The sequence below is a fragment of the Poeciliopsis prolifica genome, unplaced genomic scaffold, assembly GCF_027474105.1.
Source record: "Poeciliopsis prolifica strain line A6 unplaced genomic scaffold, Auburn_PproV2 SCAFFOLD009, whole genome shotgun sequence".
Classification (NCBI taxonomy): Eukaryota; Metazoa; Chordata; class Actinopteri; order Cyprinodontiformes; family Poeciliidae; genus Poeciliopsis; species Poeciliopsis prolifica.
The window spans coordinates 11,004,573-11,017,978 of record NW_026562384.1 but is presented as its reverse complement, the minus strand read 5'-3'; the positions used below and the strand labels follow the sequence as shown (position 1 = coordinate 11,017,978).

Here is a 13,406-nt window from a genome sequence, read left to right as displayed (position 1 = left end):
TGTAACGTTAACATACAAATAGTAAATGCAAAAAAGAAATAAAGATATATATCAATTTAATTAACGAATTCATCAAATATTTTATAGAAAAAGCCCAACAGCATTTGCAGCACCATGGAAAGCGCCTTAGATCGGAGCGTGTTTGACAAAATAAATACCATATATCTGTTTAGATCACACTAAAAATACATATCCTTAATTTCAAAATTAGAAAAAAATACACCTACGTTTCATTAAATATAGATAGATAGCGGACATAAAATAGTACTTGAAATATTTATCTGGAAGTTTCTTTTACACAAAGCACTGACCAATGTTAACTCACCTTTTCTGTGTTTGGTAAAGTCTGAGTTCTGGTAAAAGTGTCTCCGCCGTCAATACTGATCAGTTCAGCATCTACAGGTGGAAACGGGGCGGGGAAAACCACTACGTCACTCTTCAGTGTGTCTGAGCTGAAACACACGTCATACTGCTGAGTAGCTTTAGAGTAAGACCAGCTCCCGTCAGGATGGGTGGTGATCATGGGGGCGCTGTACCTGCTGAAATCACTGTCTGTCCTGTGGCATCTGACAGCTATTAAACTGATGAGACTCAGCAGAAAGATCACAGACACTGACACGATGGCGATCAGTAGATACAAGTTCAAATCAGAGAAGTTGTCTCCTTTATAGGAACATGTCTGAACTGAGTCTGGACATCAGCTGTGCTTTCAACCACCATCACATCAATAGAAACAGTGGCTGACAGAGAAGGTTCTCCATTATCAGAAACTAACACCACCAGTGGGTGACTTTTCAGGTCATTGTCGCTCATTCTCCTCTTAGTCCTGATTTCTCCGGTGCTGGTTCCGATCCTGAACAGGTTGTTTCCTTTGGGCTCCGACAGGTGATAAGAAAGCAACGCGTTGTATCCAGAATCTGCGTCCACAGCCCTGATCTTTGCTACAAAGTATCCCGCTTCAGCAGAATAAGGGATGGTCTCACTGTTAACAGAGCCGTGCTCAGAATAAGGAGCTAAAATCGTTGGATTATTATCATTTTCATCCAGGATTAAAACATTAACAGTAACGTTGCTGCTGAGTGGAGGAACACCAGAGTCTGTAGCCTGAACTTTAAACTGAAACGTTTTCAACTCCTCATAATTAAACGACTGCAGACCTATTACGTCACCAGTGTCGGAGTTGATGTTTAATACTGAAGAAACTTGTATACTCTGTTGCAAACCATTCAAAAGTCCATAAATAACCTTTGCATTTTCTCCTGCATCCGTATCAATTGCACTTATTGTACAGATTTTTGAACCGACTGGGCTGTTTTCTTTGACAAAAACGTGAATCACGGGTTCGGTAAAACGAGGTGCGTTATCATTAACATCAGCAACTTGTACAACAATTACTTTGATGCTAGACAGAGATGGACTCCCCTCATCTGAAGCGGTAACGGTGATTTCATAGGTAGAGATCTTTTCTCTATCGAGCGGTCCATCAACTACTAATGAATAGTCATTTTTGTAGTTGGACTTGAGCTTAAAGGGAAGCGATCCAGCCACGCTGCATGTAGTTATTCCGTTTTTCCCGCCATCTTTGTCGCTCACTGTAATAAAAGCAACGACTGTCCCCTGCTCTGCATCCTCTCTGACAGGCGTCATCAGGGATGTGACAGATATTTCAGGAGAATTGTCATTAACATCAATAACCTCTATTAATAACTTGGCATGCGCACTGCGAGGAGGGACTCCCTGATCCTTCGCCTGAACTCTGATTTCATAAGCACGTGTTTCTTCGTAATCTAAGCCTTCTTTTACTTTTACCTCCCCCGTTTCTGCATTTAAATCAAACAGGCTGGACGGATCAATGCTTCCAGTTTTTATGAAGAAATAACGAATGTCACTGTTCACACCCTCGTCCAAATCCGTCGCATTTAACTTGAGAACAAACGCTCCAGGCCTAACATTTTCTCTGATCTGCACCTTGTACAGTGATTTGCTAAACACAGGACTGTTGTCGTTCACATCTATGACATTAACTGTCAGTTGCAACGTCCCTGATCTGGGTGGCACACCTCCATCTACGGCAGTAAGAACAAGTCTAATCACCGATTCTTTCTCTCTGTCCAAAGCTTTCTGCAGCACGAGCTCGGCCAAAACGCCATGCTCTCCACCACTCTGCACATCAAGCGAGAAGTGTTCATTCTGACTCAGCTTGTAGCTTTTTACTGCGTTGCTTCCTATATCCGGATCCACCGCGGCGGGGAGAGGATATTTTTCCCCTGTGGATAACGACTCCCAGATATTTAATGTATGTGTTTGTTCAGTAAACAAAGGTGAGTTATCATTTACGTCAAGAACGTTTATCTCGATGCGGTGCACATTCATTGGATTGCTTAAAGCCGCTTGTATTTTCATGGAGCATTTTACCGCATGTGGACAAAGCTCCTCTCTGTCTATTCTCTCAGCGACGAAGAGGTTGCCGGTCTTTAAATTCACGCCGAAATATGTCTTGCTGAAACCGGAAACTACACGTAGATCCCTGGTGTTCAGATCGTGCGAGTTCAGGTTTAGATCCTTTGCAACGTTTCCCACAACAGTCCCTTTGTTCGCCTCCTCCGAAACGGAATACGATAGCTGGGATACGGACCGCTCACACAGAGCAAGCAGCGCAGCAGAATAAATCCAAAGATGTCCGTGTTGCGTTGCCCAAAACATCCTTCATGTGGCAACAAAGCGGACTCGATTACAACATTTATCAGCAAAAGAATTTGCAGGTCCTATTTGCTGGACAGAGTATGTTCCTTTCCACGCCGTACGACCGAATGATGGGAGGCTACAAAGGCTGATGACGGGTTATTATTTTCGAGATGAACGAAGGAGGGGATAAAGACGTACAAACTGATTCAAACTAATGGTCTCGAGTGACATCATGTGGTTGAAGATATATAGACACTTACCAGGATAGCAAAATAGACAAGTCTTGTAACTGAGTCATATATCACCTATTCGTGGTTTTATTGCATTATTAAAACAAAAATAAAATGAAATAAAATCTAACCTTCATGTAAAAGCTTAGAAATCTCAATAATAAATGCAAATATAAAAATTATGAAGAGTACAATGATCATTTCAAAACAAATATTATAACAAGACAAAATTTTGAAATGTCCAAATAAAATGTACGGAATTATATTCTTGTTCATGCTGCACAGTAGAACGATAATCCATCTCATCTAATATTTTTTTGCATAAATTGAAGAAACAAAGAAACCTGGAGCGGAGTCAGGAGGTATTCAAATGGTGGGTATCTGACGTCAGCACCAAGGATAGCGCCCACATGACGTAGCTTTTCGCTATCTTTTTTTTTTTTTCTTAATTTTTAACTGAGCAGTCTCGTTATGTAAAGAAAACATATTGAGTGTGTCCATTTCATGGTACTTTTTACGTATATCCAGTGTTTAATTATGAGTTAATAGTGTGGCCTTAATGTCACGCATGGTTAAAACTACAAATGGACACCTGTGATGACATCATAAAAGAGCGTCAGGCTCAGGTGACGTTGATGTTTGGTCATTTGAATAAACAAATAACGATTATATACTTTGTCTCTGCGCATTTTTAAAAAAAAATAATATGACAAAAAGGATTATGTTACAAAATGTTACAACAGTGGCACGTCAGAACATTAACTAATTGAGTATATTTTTTAAAAAAATTGTATGGTGTTTAAATCTCGCAGCTTTAAATGTGTGTACTTGTAGATCAAGTGAATACCTAAGATTAGCTAGTGAATTTCAAACTGAACGCAGTAGAGGATTGCTGTGGTATCTTAAGGAAGATATAATACACATTAGACTACTCAGTCAAAAGTTTAAACATATTCTTATGTGTTTAAAGAAATAAAGTTCAACCAGGCAGGTTAAATTCAGCATTGACAAGAATTTTTTTCAAAGGCTTGTAGCCAAATAGACAAATAGGACATCTTCTTTATGATTGCTGACATTCATAAAGGCTCGCTCTCCTTTTGGATCCTAGCTAATCAAAACTTATTAAAATTACTATAATTCAGTTCTGAACCATAACATGAAGTCTGATTGATGACATACCTTCTCTTTGCTTGGTAAAGTCTGAGTTCTGGTAAAAGTATCACTTCCATTTATACTGATCAGTTCAGCATCCACAGGTGGAAACGGTGCGGGGAAAACCACTACGTCACTCTTCAGTGTGTCTGAGCTGAAACACACGTCATACTGCTGAGTAGCTTTAGAGTAAGACCAGCTCCCGTCAGGATGGGTGGTGATCATGGGGGCGCTGTACCTGCTGAAATCACTGTCTGTCCTGTGGCATCTGACAGCTATTAAACTGATGAGACTCAGCAGAAAGATCACAGACACTGACACGATGGCGATCAGTAGATACAAGTTCAAATCAGAGAAGTTGTCCTCCTTTATAGGAACATGTCTGAACTGAGTCTGGACATCAGCTGTGCTTTCAACCACCATCACATCAATAGAAACAGTGGCTGACAGAGAAGGTTCTCCATTATCAGAAACTAACACCACCAATTGGTGACTTTTTAGGTCATTGTCGCTCATTCTCCTCTTAGTCCTGATTTCTCCGGTGCTGGTTCCGATCCTGAACAGGTTGTTTCCTTTGGGCTCCGACAGGTGATAAGAAAGCAGCGCGTTGTATCCAGAATCTGCGTCCACAGCCCTGATCTTTGCTACAAAGTATCCCGCTTCAGCAGAATAAGGGATGGTCTCACTGTTAACAGAGCCGTGCTCAGAATAAGGAGCTAAAATAGTTGGATTATTATCATTTTCATCCAGGACTAAAACATTAACAGTCACGTTGCTGCTGAGCGGAGGAACACCAGAGTCTGTAGCCTGAACTTTAAATTGAAATGTTTTCAACTCTTCATAGTTAAATGACTTTAGATTAATTATATCTCCAGTGTCTGAGTTTATGTTTAAAACAGATGATATTAGAATATTTGGAAAGGAATTATCTAACAGTTTGTAACTAATTTTTGCATTTTCATCTAGGTCTGGATCAAAGGCACGTACAGTGTAAATTTTTGAATTCAATGGTCTGTTTTCTTTGACATAAATGTAAATGACCGGTTCTACAAAATGAGGTTTGTTGTCATTTACATCTGCCACCTGCACAGTGATCACACTGATGCAGGACAGAGGAGGGTTCCCCTCATCTGTAGCTGTTACTGTGATATTATGAGCAGAAATGTTTTCTCTGTCTAGTTGTCCATCAACAACTAAAGAATAATCATTATTGTAGTTAGACTTCAGCTTAAAGGGACCAGATCCGAAAATGCTACATTTAGTCACGCCATTATTGCCTCCATCTTTATCACTCACTGTAACTAAAGCAACGATGGTCCCTAATTGCGCGTCTTCTCTCACTGGTGTCATTAAAGATGTGACAGATATTTCTGGCGCGTTGTCATTCACATCAATCACACTTATTAATAATTTCGCATATGCACTTCGAGGTGAAGCACCCTGATCTTTTGCTTGGACTCTGATTTCATAAGCTCGTGTTTCCTCATAATCTAGATTGCCTTTCAAAGTTATTTCTCCGGTTTCTGCATGTAAGTCAAAGATATTTGTCGGGTCAGTATTTCCCCTTTTAATAAAGGAGTACAAAATCTTAGCGTTTATACCTTCGTCCATGTCTGTTGCATTTAATCTTATTACAGGTGTTCCAAGAGGGGCGTTTTCCTTCACACTCACTTTGTAAAGTGATTGACTGAAACTTGGTATATTGTCATTTGCATCTATAATATAAATACGTATGTTTATTGACCCTGATTTGGGAGGCTTTCCTCCGTCAATTGCCGTTAACAGAAGCGTTATGACCGAACGCGACTCCCTGTCTAAAGCCTTCTGCAATACCAATTCAGCCGACACGCCATGTTCTCCGCCGCTCTGAACATCTAGAGAGAAATGTTCATTCTGACTCAGCTTGTAGCTTTTCACAGCGTTGCTCCCCGTGTCTGCATCCACAGCCACGGGGAGGGGATACCGCTCTCCCGTTAGTGACGATTCAGAAATATTCAGGGAATGTTTGCTGTCAACAAATGCGGGAGAATTGTCATTTATGTCCACTATAGTAAGCTCTATGCGATGTGCAGTCATTGGATGGTTTAAAACCGCTTGTATCTTTAGCGAACATTTGATCAGATTCGGACAAAGTTCCTCTCTGTCTATTCTCTCGTTGACAAAGAGGTTTCCGGTTCGCAAATTAACGTCGACGTATTTCTTACTGTAACTCGACACAATATGCAATCCCCGGTCCTCCAGGTTCTGAAGATTCAAGTTTAAATCCTTCGCGATGTTCCCCACAACCGTGCCTTTGTTCACCTCCTCCGATATGGAATAGGACAATTGCGAGAACGAGCAGCCGCACAGACAAAGAAACACGGAAAATGCAATCCATGCGTATTCCTTTCCTCGTCGTGGAGGCATCATGGAATCATAAAAGATATATCAAGTGAAGTAATCATCTATCCGGAGTAAACATATTTTAGTTAAATATTGTGCTGACGGCAATCTGTTCCGCTCCTCTAAGCGACTGTTGCACGACGAACAAGCCCGGTTCACGACTTGCTGGTGACCAAAAAAAAAAAAAAAAAAAAGATTTTTTTTTCTGTCTTTAAAGGAGGAGGAGTTTTTAAATATATAATCACACTGAAATCCGCGGTCTCCGGCGACATCATGTGGTAAAAAATCAGTTTGTGCCTCAAACCAAAACCATCCGACTTTTATTAAAGAAAGCAGGGTTACGGCGAGACTTTGCAAATGAAGACATTGAGATTTGGGCTGAACCTAATAGACAGCTGAATAAATATATAATGAAAAAAAACGAGCTTCACAAATGTCAAGTTGATAAAAGTTGCATAATTTTAGTTTATGCTTTGACCCAGTTGGAAAAGACGCTTTTCAATGAAGTCTACATCGTGGCAATAAGTGATAACATTTATCAAGAAACTATATAATAGTAATTTTGAATGAAAAAAAAATGGTTAAAAAATAATAAAAAGAAAAAATAGATTTTTAGCGTTAAAACGATTTACAACATAAATCATACTAAATTTTGACAACATACTATATATAGTGTGACAGCATATGTGCTTACCTTGTCTTTGTTCGGTAAAGTCTGAGTTCTGGTAAAAGTGTCTGTTCCGTCAATACTGATCAGTTCAGCATCTACAGGTGGAAACGGTGCAGGGAAAACCACTACGTCACTCTTCAGTGTGTCTGAGCTGAAACACACGTCATACTGCTGAGTAGCTTTAGAGTAAGACCAGCTCCCGTCAGGATGGGTGGTGATCATGGGGGCGCTGTACCTGCTGAAATCACTGTCTGTCCTGTGGCATCTGACAGCTATTAAACTGATGAGACTCAGCAGAAAGATCACAGACACTGACACGATGGCGATCAGTAGATACAAGTTCAAATCAGAGAAGTTGTCCTCCTTTATAGGAACATGTCTGAACTGAGTCTGGACATCAGCTGTGCTTTCAACCACCATCACATCAATAGAAACAGTGGCTGACAGAGAAGGTTCTCCATTATCAGAAACTAACACCACCAGTGGGTGACTTTTCAGGTCATTGTCACTCATTCTCCTCTTAGTCCTGATTTCTCCGGTGCTGGTTCCGATCCTGAACAGGTTGTTTCCTTTGGGCTCCGACAGGTGATAAGAAAGCAGCGCGTTGTATCCAGAATCTGCGTCCACAGCCCTGATCTTTGCTACAAAGTATCCCGCTTCAGCAGAATAAGGGATGGTCTCACTGTTAACAGAGCCGTGTTCAGAATAAGGAGCTAAAATAGTTGGATTATTATCATTTTCATCCAGGATTAAAACGTTGACAGTAACGTTGCTGCTGAGCGGAGGAACACCAGAGTCTGTAGCCTGAACTTTAAACTGAATTGTTTTTAACTCCTCATGATTGAAAGACTTTAAACCGATTATATCGCCTGTGTCTGAGTTAATGTTTAAAATAGAAGATATTTGTATGTTTTTAAATGACATGGGTAACAATTTGTAGGTAATTTTTGCATTGTCATGTAGATCAGAATCAACTGCTTTCACCGTGTAAAGTGTTGAACCTATCGGGTTGTTTTCTTTCACATAAATGTGAAGCACTGGCTCCAAAAATCGGGGAGGGTTGTCATTGACGTCAGCGACGCTGACTGTAATGATTTTCATACTGGACAAAGGTGGACTTCCCTCATCTGCAGCTATTATGCTGATAGTATGAGCAGAAATGTTTTCTCTGTCCAGCTTTCCGTCAACTACTAATGAATAGTCATTTTTGTAATTGGACTTTAACTTAAAAGGAACAGATCCAACCACGGCGCATTTAGTTAAACCATTGTTCCCTCCATCTTTATCAACCACTGTTATTAAAGCAACAATCGCTCCTAATTTTGCGTCTTCTCTTATTGGTGTCACTAATGATGTCACTATTATTTCTGGAGCATTGTCATTAACATCAATCACCTCTATTAGTAATTTAGCATGCGCACTACGAGAGGAGGCTCCTTGATCCCTTGCTTGCACTCTCAACTCATAACCAGGCGTTTTCTCAAAATCAACACTACTCTTCAAAATAACCGTTCCAGTTTCAGAATTTATATCAAATACTTTTGTTAGATCGGAATTACCTCGCCTTAGAAAATAATACACGATCCTCCCATTCATGCCTTCGTCTAAATCAGTGGCATTTAATTGGATCAATACATTTCCCGGTGCTGTGTCTTCATTTACACGTACTTTATAAAGAGATTTGCTGAATATCGGCGTGTTATCATTAGCATCTATTACATTTACATGTATCTGTAATGTACCAGATCTCCCTGGTGTTCCTCCGTCCACAGCGGTCAGGATGAGTTTGAGCACTGGCTGTGTCTCTCGATCTAAAGCTTTCACGAGCACAAGCTCAGCAGATAAACCGTCTTCACCGGCGCTTTGAACATCGAGTGAAAAATGTTCGTTCTTATCCAGCTTGTAGCTCTTCACTGCGTAGTTTCCTATGTCTGCATCTTCCGCGAGTGGCAGAAGGAAGCGCTCTCCCGGTGACACGGATTCAGAGATGTTTAGAAAATATAAATGCTCGTTAAAGTCGGGCGAGTTGTCATTAATGTCTAAAACATTCACTTCAATGCGATGCACGACCATCGGGTTCAACAACACTGCTTGTATTCGCAGAGAGCATCGTTCAGCGTTTGAACATAGCTCCTCTCTGTCGATCCTGTCGTTAACAAATATATCTCCTGTCCCTAAATTTACATCAAAATATTTCTTACTGTCACTCGAAAGAATGCTCAAACCTCGCTCCTCCAGTTCGTGCACATCTATGTTCAGATCCTTTGCGATGTTGGCCAGCAAGGTCCCTTTGTTCACCTCCTCGGAAATGGTATAAGACAAATGCGAAGCAGTGCATTCACAAAGACAAAGCAGCACAATCCAACGTATCCAGCAGGATTCCTCTTTCCCCATCCTGAACAATAAACGCAGAATTTCTTGTATCCCAGTTGATCCAGTGTGTGTTATATATCTCCCTCGCGAGTACAAACACCATCAACAGCAACTCTTTTCACCGCGGCACAGACGGTTTCTGTAAACGAGTAACCAATTGATGTTTTCGCTCCGCTGTGCAGGGTGGAGTTTTAGACAAGCTGTACAAAACAGTACCGACGGTCTCCAGCGACATCTAGTGGGAGTTTAAAGTAACTCATTATGCATTTTAATGAACTCGCTTCTGAACGCTTTGAGTACTTAAAAATTCAACGGAAAAAATAAATAAATCTTGTGATTGTGTGAAGTATTCTAATCACATTCCATTGAACCCATATATAGATTAGTTTTTATATAGATAAATCTATATAAAACTCAATTGCATTACATAGTCAAAGCATGCTTTAACAAATATAATGGACCAGTCTGCCATATCAATCTAAAGTGATCAGGTTTTATAGTTTCTATATTTGATTTCAAATACATGACTATTTTCAGCACCATGGAGGGCTTCATACATTCATGAATATTGTGCTATTCTCTGGAGTCGCCCTGATTTAAGATGATCGCATAAAAAGTCAAAATAGTTACTAATAAAAACATATTAATGCATCCGTAAAAAAAAGAAGAAAAACCGGAAACGCATGAAAAACCGGAAACAAATTGATGAAAAGGCAGCAAAGTGTAGTCTACACACCACTGTCACAAAAATATGAAACTAATTACTTGTGATAAATCAGTAACGCACATCAACGACAGAAAGGAACCCTAAGCACCAGCTGCATGCATCCACTCACTGAATTCTGGAAGTACAGAAAATCTCACAACCAGTTGTTTACACCATTAGTGCACTCAGACTAAAAAAGGATAAAAATAACGACAACAAAAAGGAAAAAGAAAAAAGAAACAATGCTCACGACAATTTAGCATAATAAAATGTTGGTGGTCCAGCAATAAGCTAAATCATCCAAATTATTGCTGTTTTGGGACTATATATTAACTTATTTTGTTTCACATCTGACCAGCTCATTTTATTCTGTACCATGTACAGCCTAAGACTAAAATTTAAACTGAATTCTCATTTTAAACACATGTATTTTAGAGTAGAAAGTTCACTGTTTTTGCTTGAATACATATAAGAGACAATACTGCAAGTTTGATGATCAAAAAGGAACACAAAATGTTAAGAAGTATAAACCTACCTTCTCTGTGTTTGGTAAAGTCTGAGTTCTGGTAAAAGTATCACTCCCGTTAATACTGATCAGTTCCGCATCCACAGGTGGAAACGGTGCGGGGAAAACCACTACGTCACTCTTCAGTGTGTCTGAGCTGAAACACACGTCATACTGCTGAGTAGCTTTAGAGTAAGACCAGCTCCCGTCAGGATGGGTGGTGATCATGGGGGCGCTGTACCTGCTGAAATCACTGTCTGTCCTGTGGCATCTGACAGCTATTAAACTGATGAGACTCAGCAGAAAGATCACAGACACTGACACGATGGCGATCAGTAGATACAAGTTCAAATCAGAGAAGTTGTCCTCCTTTATAGGAACATGTCTGAACTGAGTCTGGACATCAGCTGTGCTTTCAACCACCATCACATCAATAGAAACAGTGGCTGACAGAGAAAGTTCTCCATTATCAGAAACTAACACCACCAGTGGGTGACTTTTCAGGTCATTGTCGCTCATTCTCCTCTTAGTCCTGATTTCTCCGGTGCTGGTTCCGATCCTGAACAGGTTGTTTTTTTGGGCTCCAACAGGTGATAAGAGCAGCGCGTTGTATCCAGAATCTGCGTCCACAGCCCTGATCTTTGCTACAAAGTATCCCGCTTCAGCAGAATAAGGGATGGTTTCACTGTTAACAGAGCCGTGCTCAGAATAAGGAGCTAGAATCGTTGGATTATTATCATTTTCATCCAGGATTAAAACATTAACAGTAACGTTGCTGCTTAGCGGAGGAACACCAGAGTCTGTAGCCTGAACTTTAAACTGAAATGTTTTCAACTCCTCGTAGTTGAAAGATTGCAGCGCACTAATTTCACCTGTTTCTCTGTTTATATGTAAACTAGTTAAATGTTGTGTTTTGCCAGGATTTTTATCAATTAAAGAATACGTAATTTTACCATTTTCGCTTGCGTCCGCATCCTGTGCTGTTACTTTTGTGATTATTTGTCCAACTTTACTGTTCTCCTTCAGATGCACATTGATATCACCTTCTGGAAACCTAGGTGCATTGTCATTAACGTCAGAAATATACACGTTGACTAAAGCAGTACTAGTCAGCGCTGGGCTTCCTTCATCTACAGCAGTAATAGTCAAATTATGAACGGATACAGTCTCTCTGTCAAGAGGACCGTCAGTTATTAATGAATAATAGTTTTTGTAGTTTGATGTTAATTTAAACGGGATGGAGTCTTGGATCTTACAATTGGTGAGGCCATTCAGTCCTCCGTCTTTATCGCTCACTGTTACCAAAGCAACGACCGTTCCAGTTGACGCATCTTCCTGCACAGAGCTCATCATGGACGTTATCGAGATTTCTGGCGCATTGTCATTAATATCAACAACCTCGAGCAACACTTTAGCGTAACCACTCCTTGGGGATGCGCCTTGATCTGTTGCGCGCACTCTTAATTCATATGCATTACTTTCCTCGTAATCCAAATCAGCTGTCACAATAATTTCACCGCTCTCCGGAATAACGCTGAATTTTCCAGAAGAGTCTACGGTCCCCCCTCCCATTAAAAAATATGTGATTTCTGCATTCGGACCCTCGTCTAAATCAGTAGCGTTTAATTTTAATACTGTTGTACCCACCGGTATGTTTTCACTGACACTCGCTTTATAAAGGGGCTTGCTAAACAAAGGTGAATTGTCATTAGCATCTATCACGTTTACGAGAATTTGCATGCTGCCAGACTTGAGCGGTTTCCCTCCGTCCACAGCTGTCAGGGTGAGTTTAATTGTGGATTGCTTCTCTCTGTCTAAAGCTTTTTGCAGAACCAACTCAGCAGACACGCTGCCGCGACTGCTGCTGACATCTATCGAAAAATACTCATTTGGACTCATTTTAAAGGTTTTGACTGAATTAATGTCAGCGTCTGCGTCGTGAGCTGCTGGGAGAGGATATCTTTCCCCCGTGGAGGACGATTCAGAGATATTGAACACATGAATTTTCTCTGAGAATGCCGGTGCGTTGTCATTAATATCCAGGATGTTTACTTCAATGCGATAAATGTTCATGGGGTTGCTAAGTATTCCCTGTATGTTTAAGGGGCACTTGGGTGCGTTAGGACAAAGCTCTTCACGGTCAATTCTGTCGCTTACAAGTAACGCTCCTGTTTTTAAATTAGCTTTAAAATACGTCTTACTATGTCCAGACACAATTCGAAATCCTCGTTCCTCCAGTTGCTGTGCGCTGACGTGTAAATCCTTAGCAATATTCCCGACCACTGTCCCTTTGTCCACCTCCTCGGAGACCGAGTAGGAAATCTGAGCGGAGGACCAACCAAACGAACAAAGAGTAATGGCGAGCAGCATCCATTCGGAATCTCTTCTCAGATTCCGATTCATTATTGAGCAAAATGGTCAATCCAAACTAAGCTCATTTATCTATAAAACGGCAAAAAAGAAAAAAATGCGTCCAACACCTTCGAGTCTCGAGACCATCTTGCCCCACGACGACGTCCAAACCAACACCAAGCACAGAGTGGTTCATACTTCAGCGAGTAAAGGGAGGCGTTTCAAATCACTAAGCGAGCATCAGGGAATGTATGGTCTCGGGTGACATCTTGTGTCCGCTACACAGACTTTCAAAGATTAAAAATAATGAAAAAAAAAGAGAAAAGAAAAACTTCATTCAATCAGAGGTAT

General features: G+C 40.6%; 2 protein-coding genes and 1 pseudogene across 14 annotated transcripts in view; all 3 read right to left on the bottom strand.

Moving 5' to 3' along the window:
* The window catches only part of LOC129362983 (protocadherin alpha-C2-like), a 181,209-nt gene that overhangs the window by 39,085 nt on the left and 128,718 nt on the right, over positions 1-13,406 (bottom strand). Inside the window, exon 1 of one of the 13 annotated variants that reach the window (XM_055034883.1) lies at positions 7,144-9,750. The exons of 11 other annotated variants lie outside the window; for them this stretch is intronic. In XM_055034883.1, the coding sequence (XP_054890858.1) occupies positions 7,144-9,513 (2,370 nt within the window). In that variant the 5' untranslated portion in view covers positions 9,514-9,750. Of the gene's footprint in view, positions 1-4,094; positions 6,250-7,143; positions 9,751-13,406 lie in introns of those variants that run through there. One more of the 13 variants, XM_055034890.1, reaches the window with a different exon arrangement.
* On the bottom strand, positions 317-2,794 carry LOC129363004 (protocadherin alpha-2-like; annotated as a pseudogene).
* Positions 10,353-13,322, bottom strand: LOC129362693 (protocadherin alpha-2-like). The gene is made up of 3 exons (XM_055034399.1): positions 11,657-13,322; positions 10,734-11,362; positions 10,353-10,388 (listed from the first exon to the last, which is right to left on the bottom strand). The coding sequence occupies exons 1-3, from the start codon at positions 13,104-13,106 to the stop codon at positions 10,353-10,355; spliced, it is 2,115 nt and encodes a 704-aa protein (XP_054890374.1). The 5' UTR covers positions 13,107-13,322.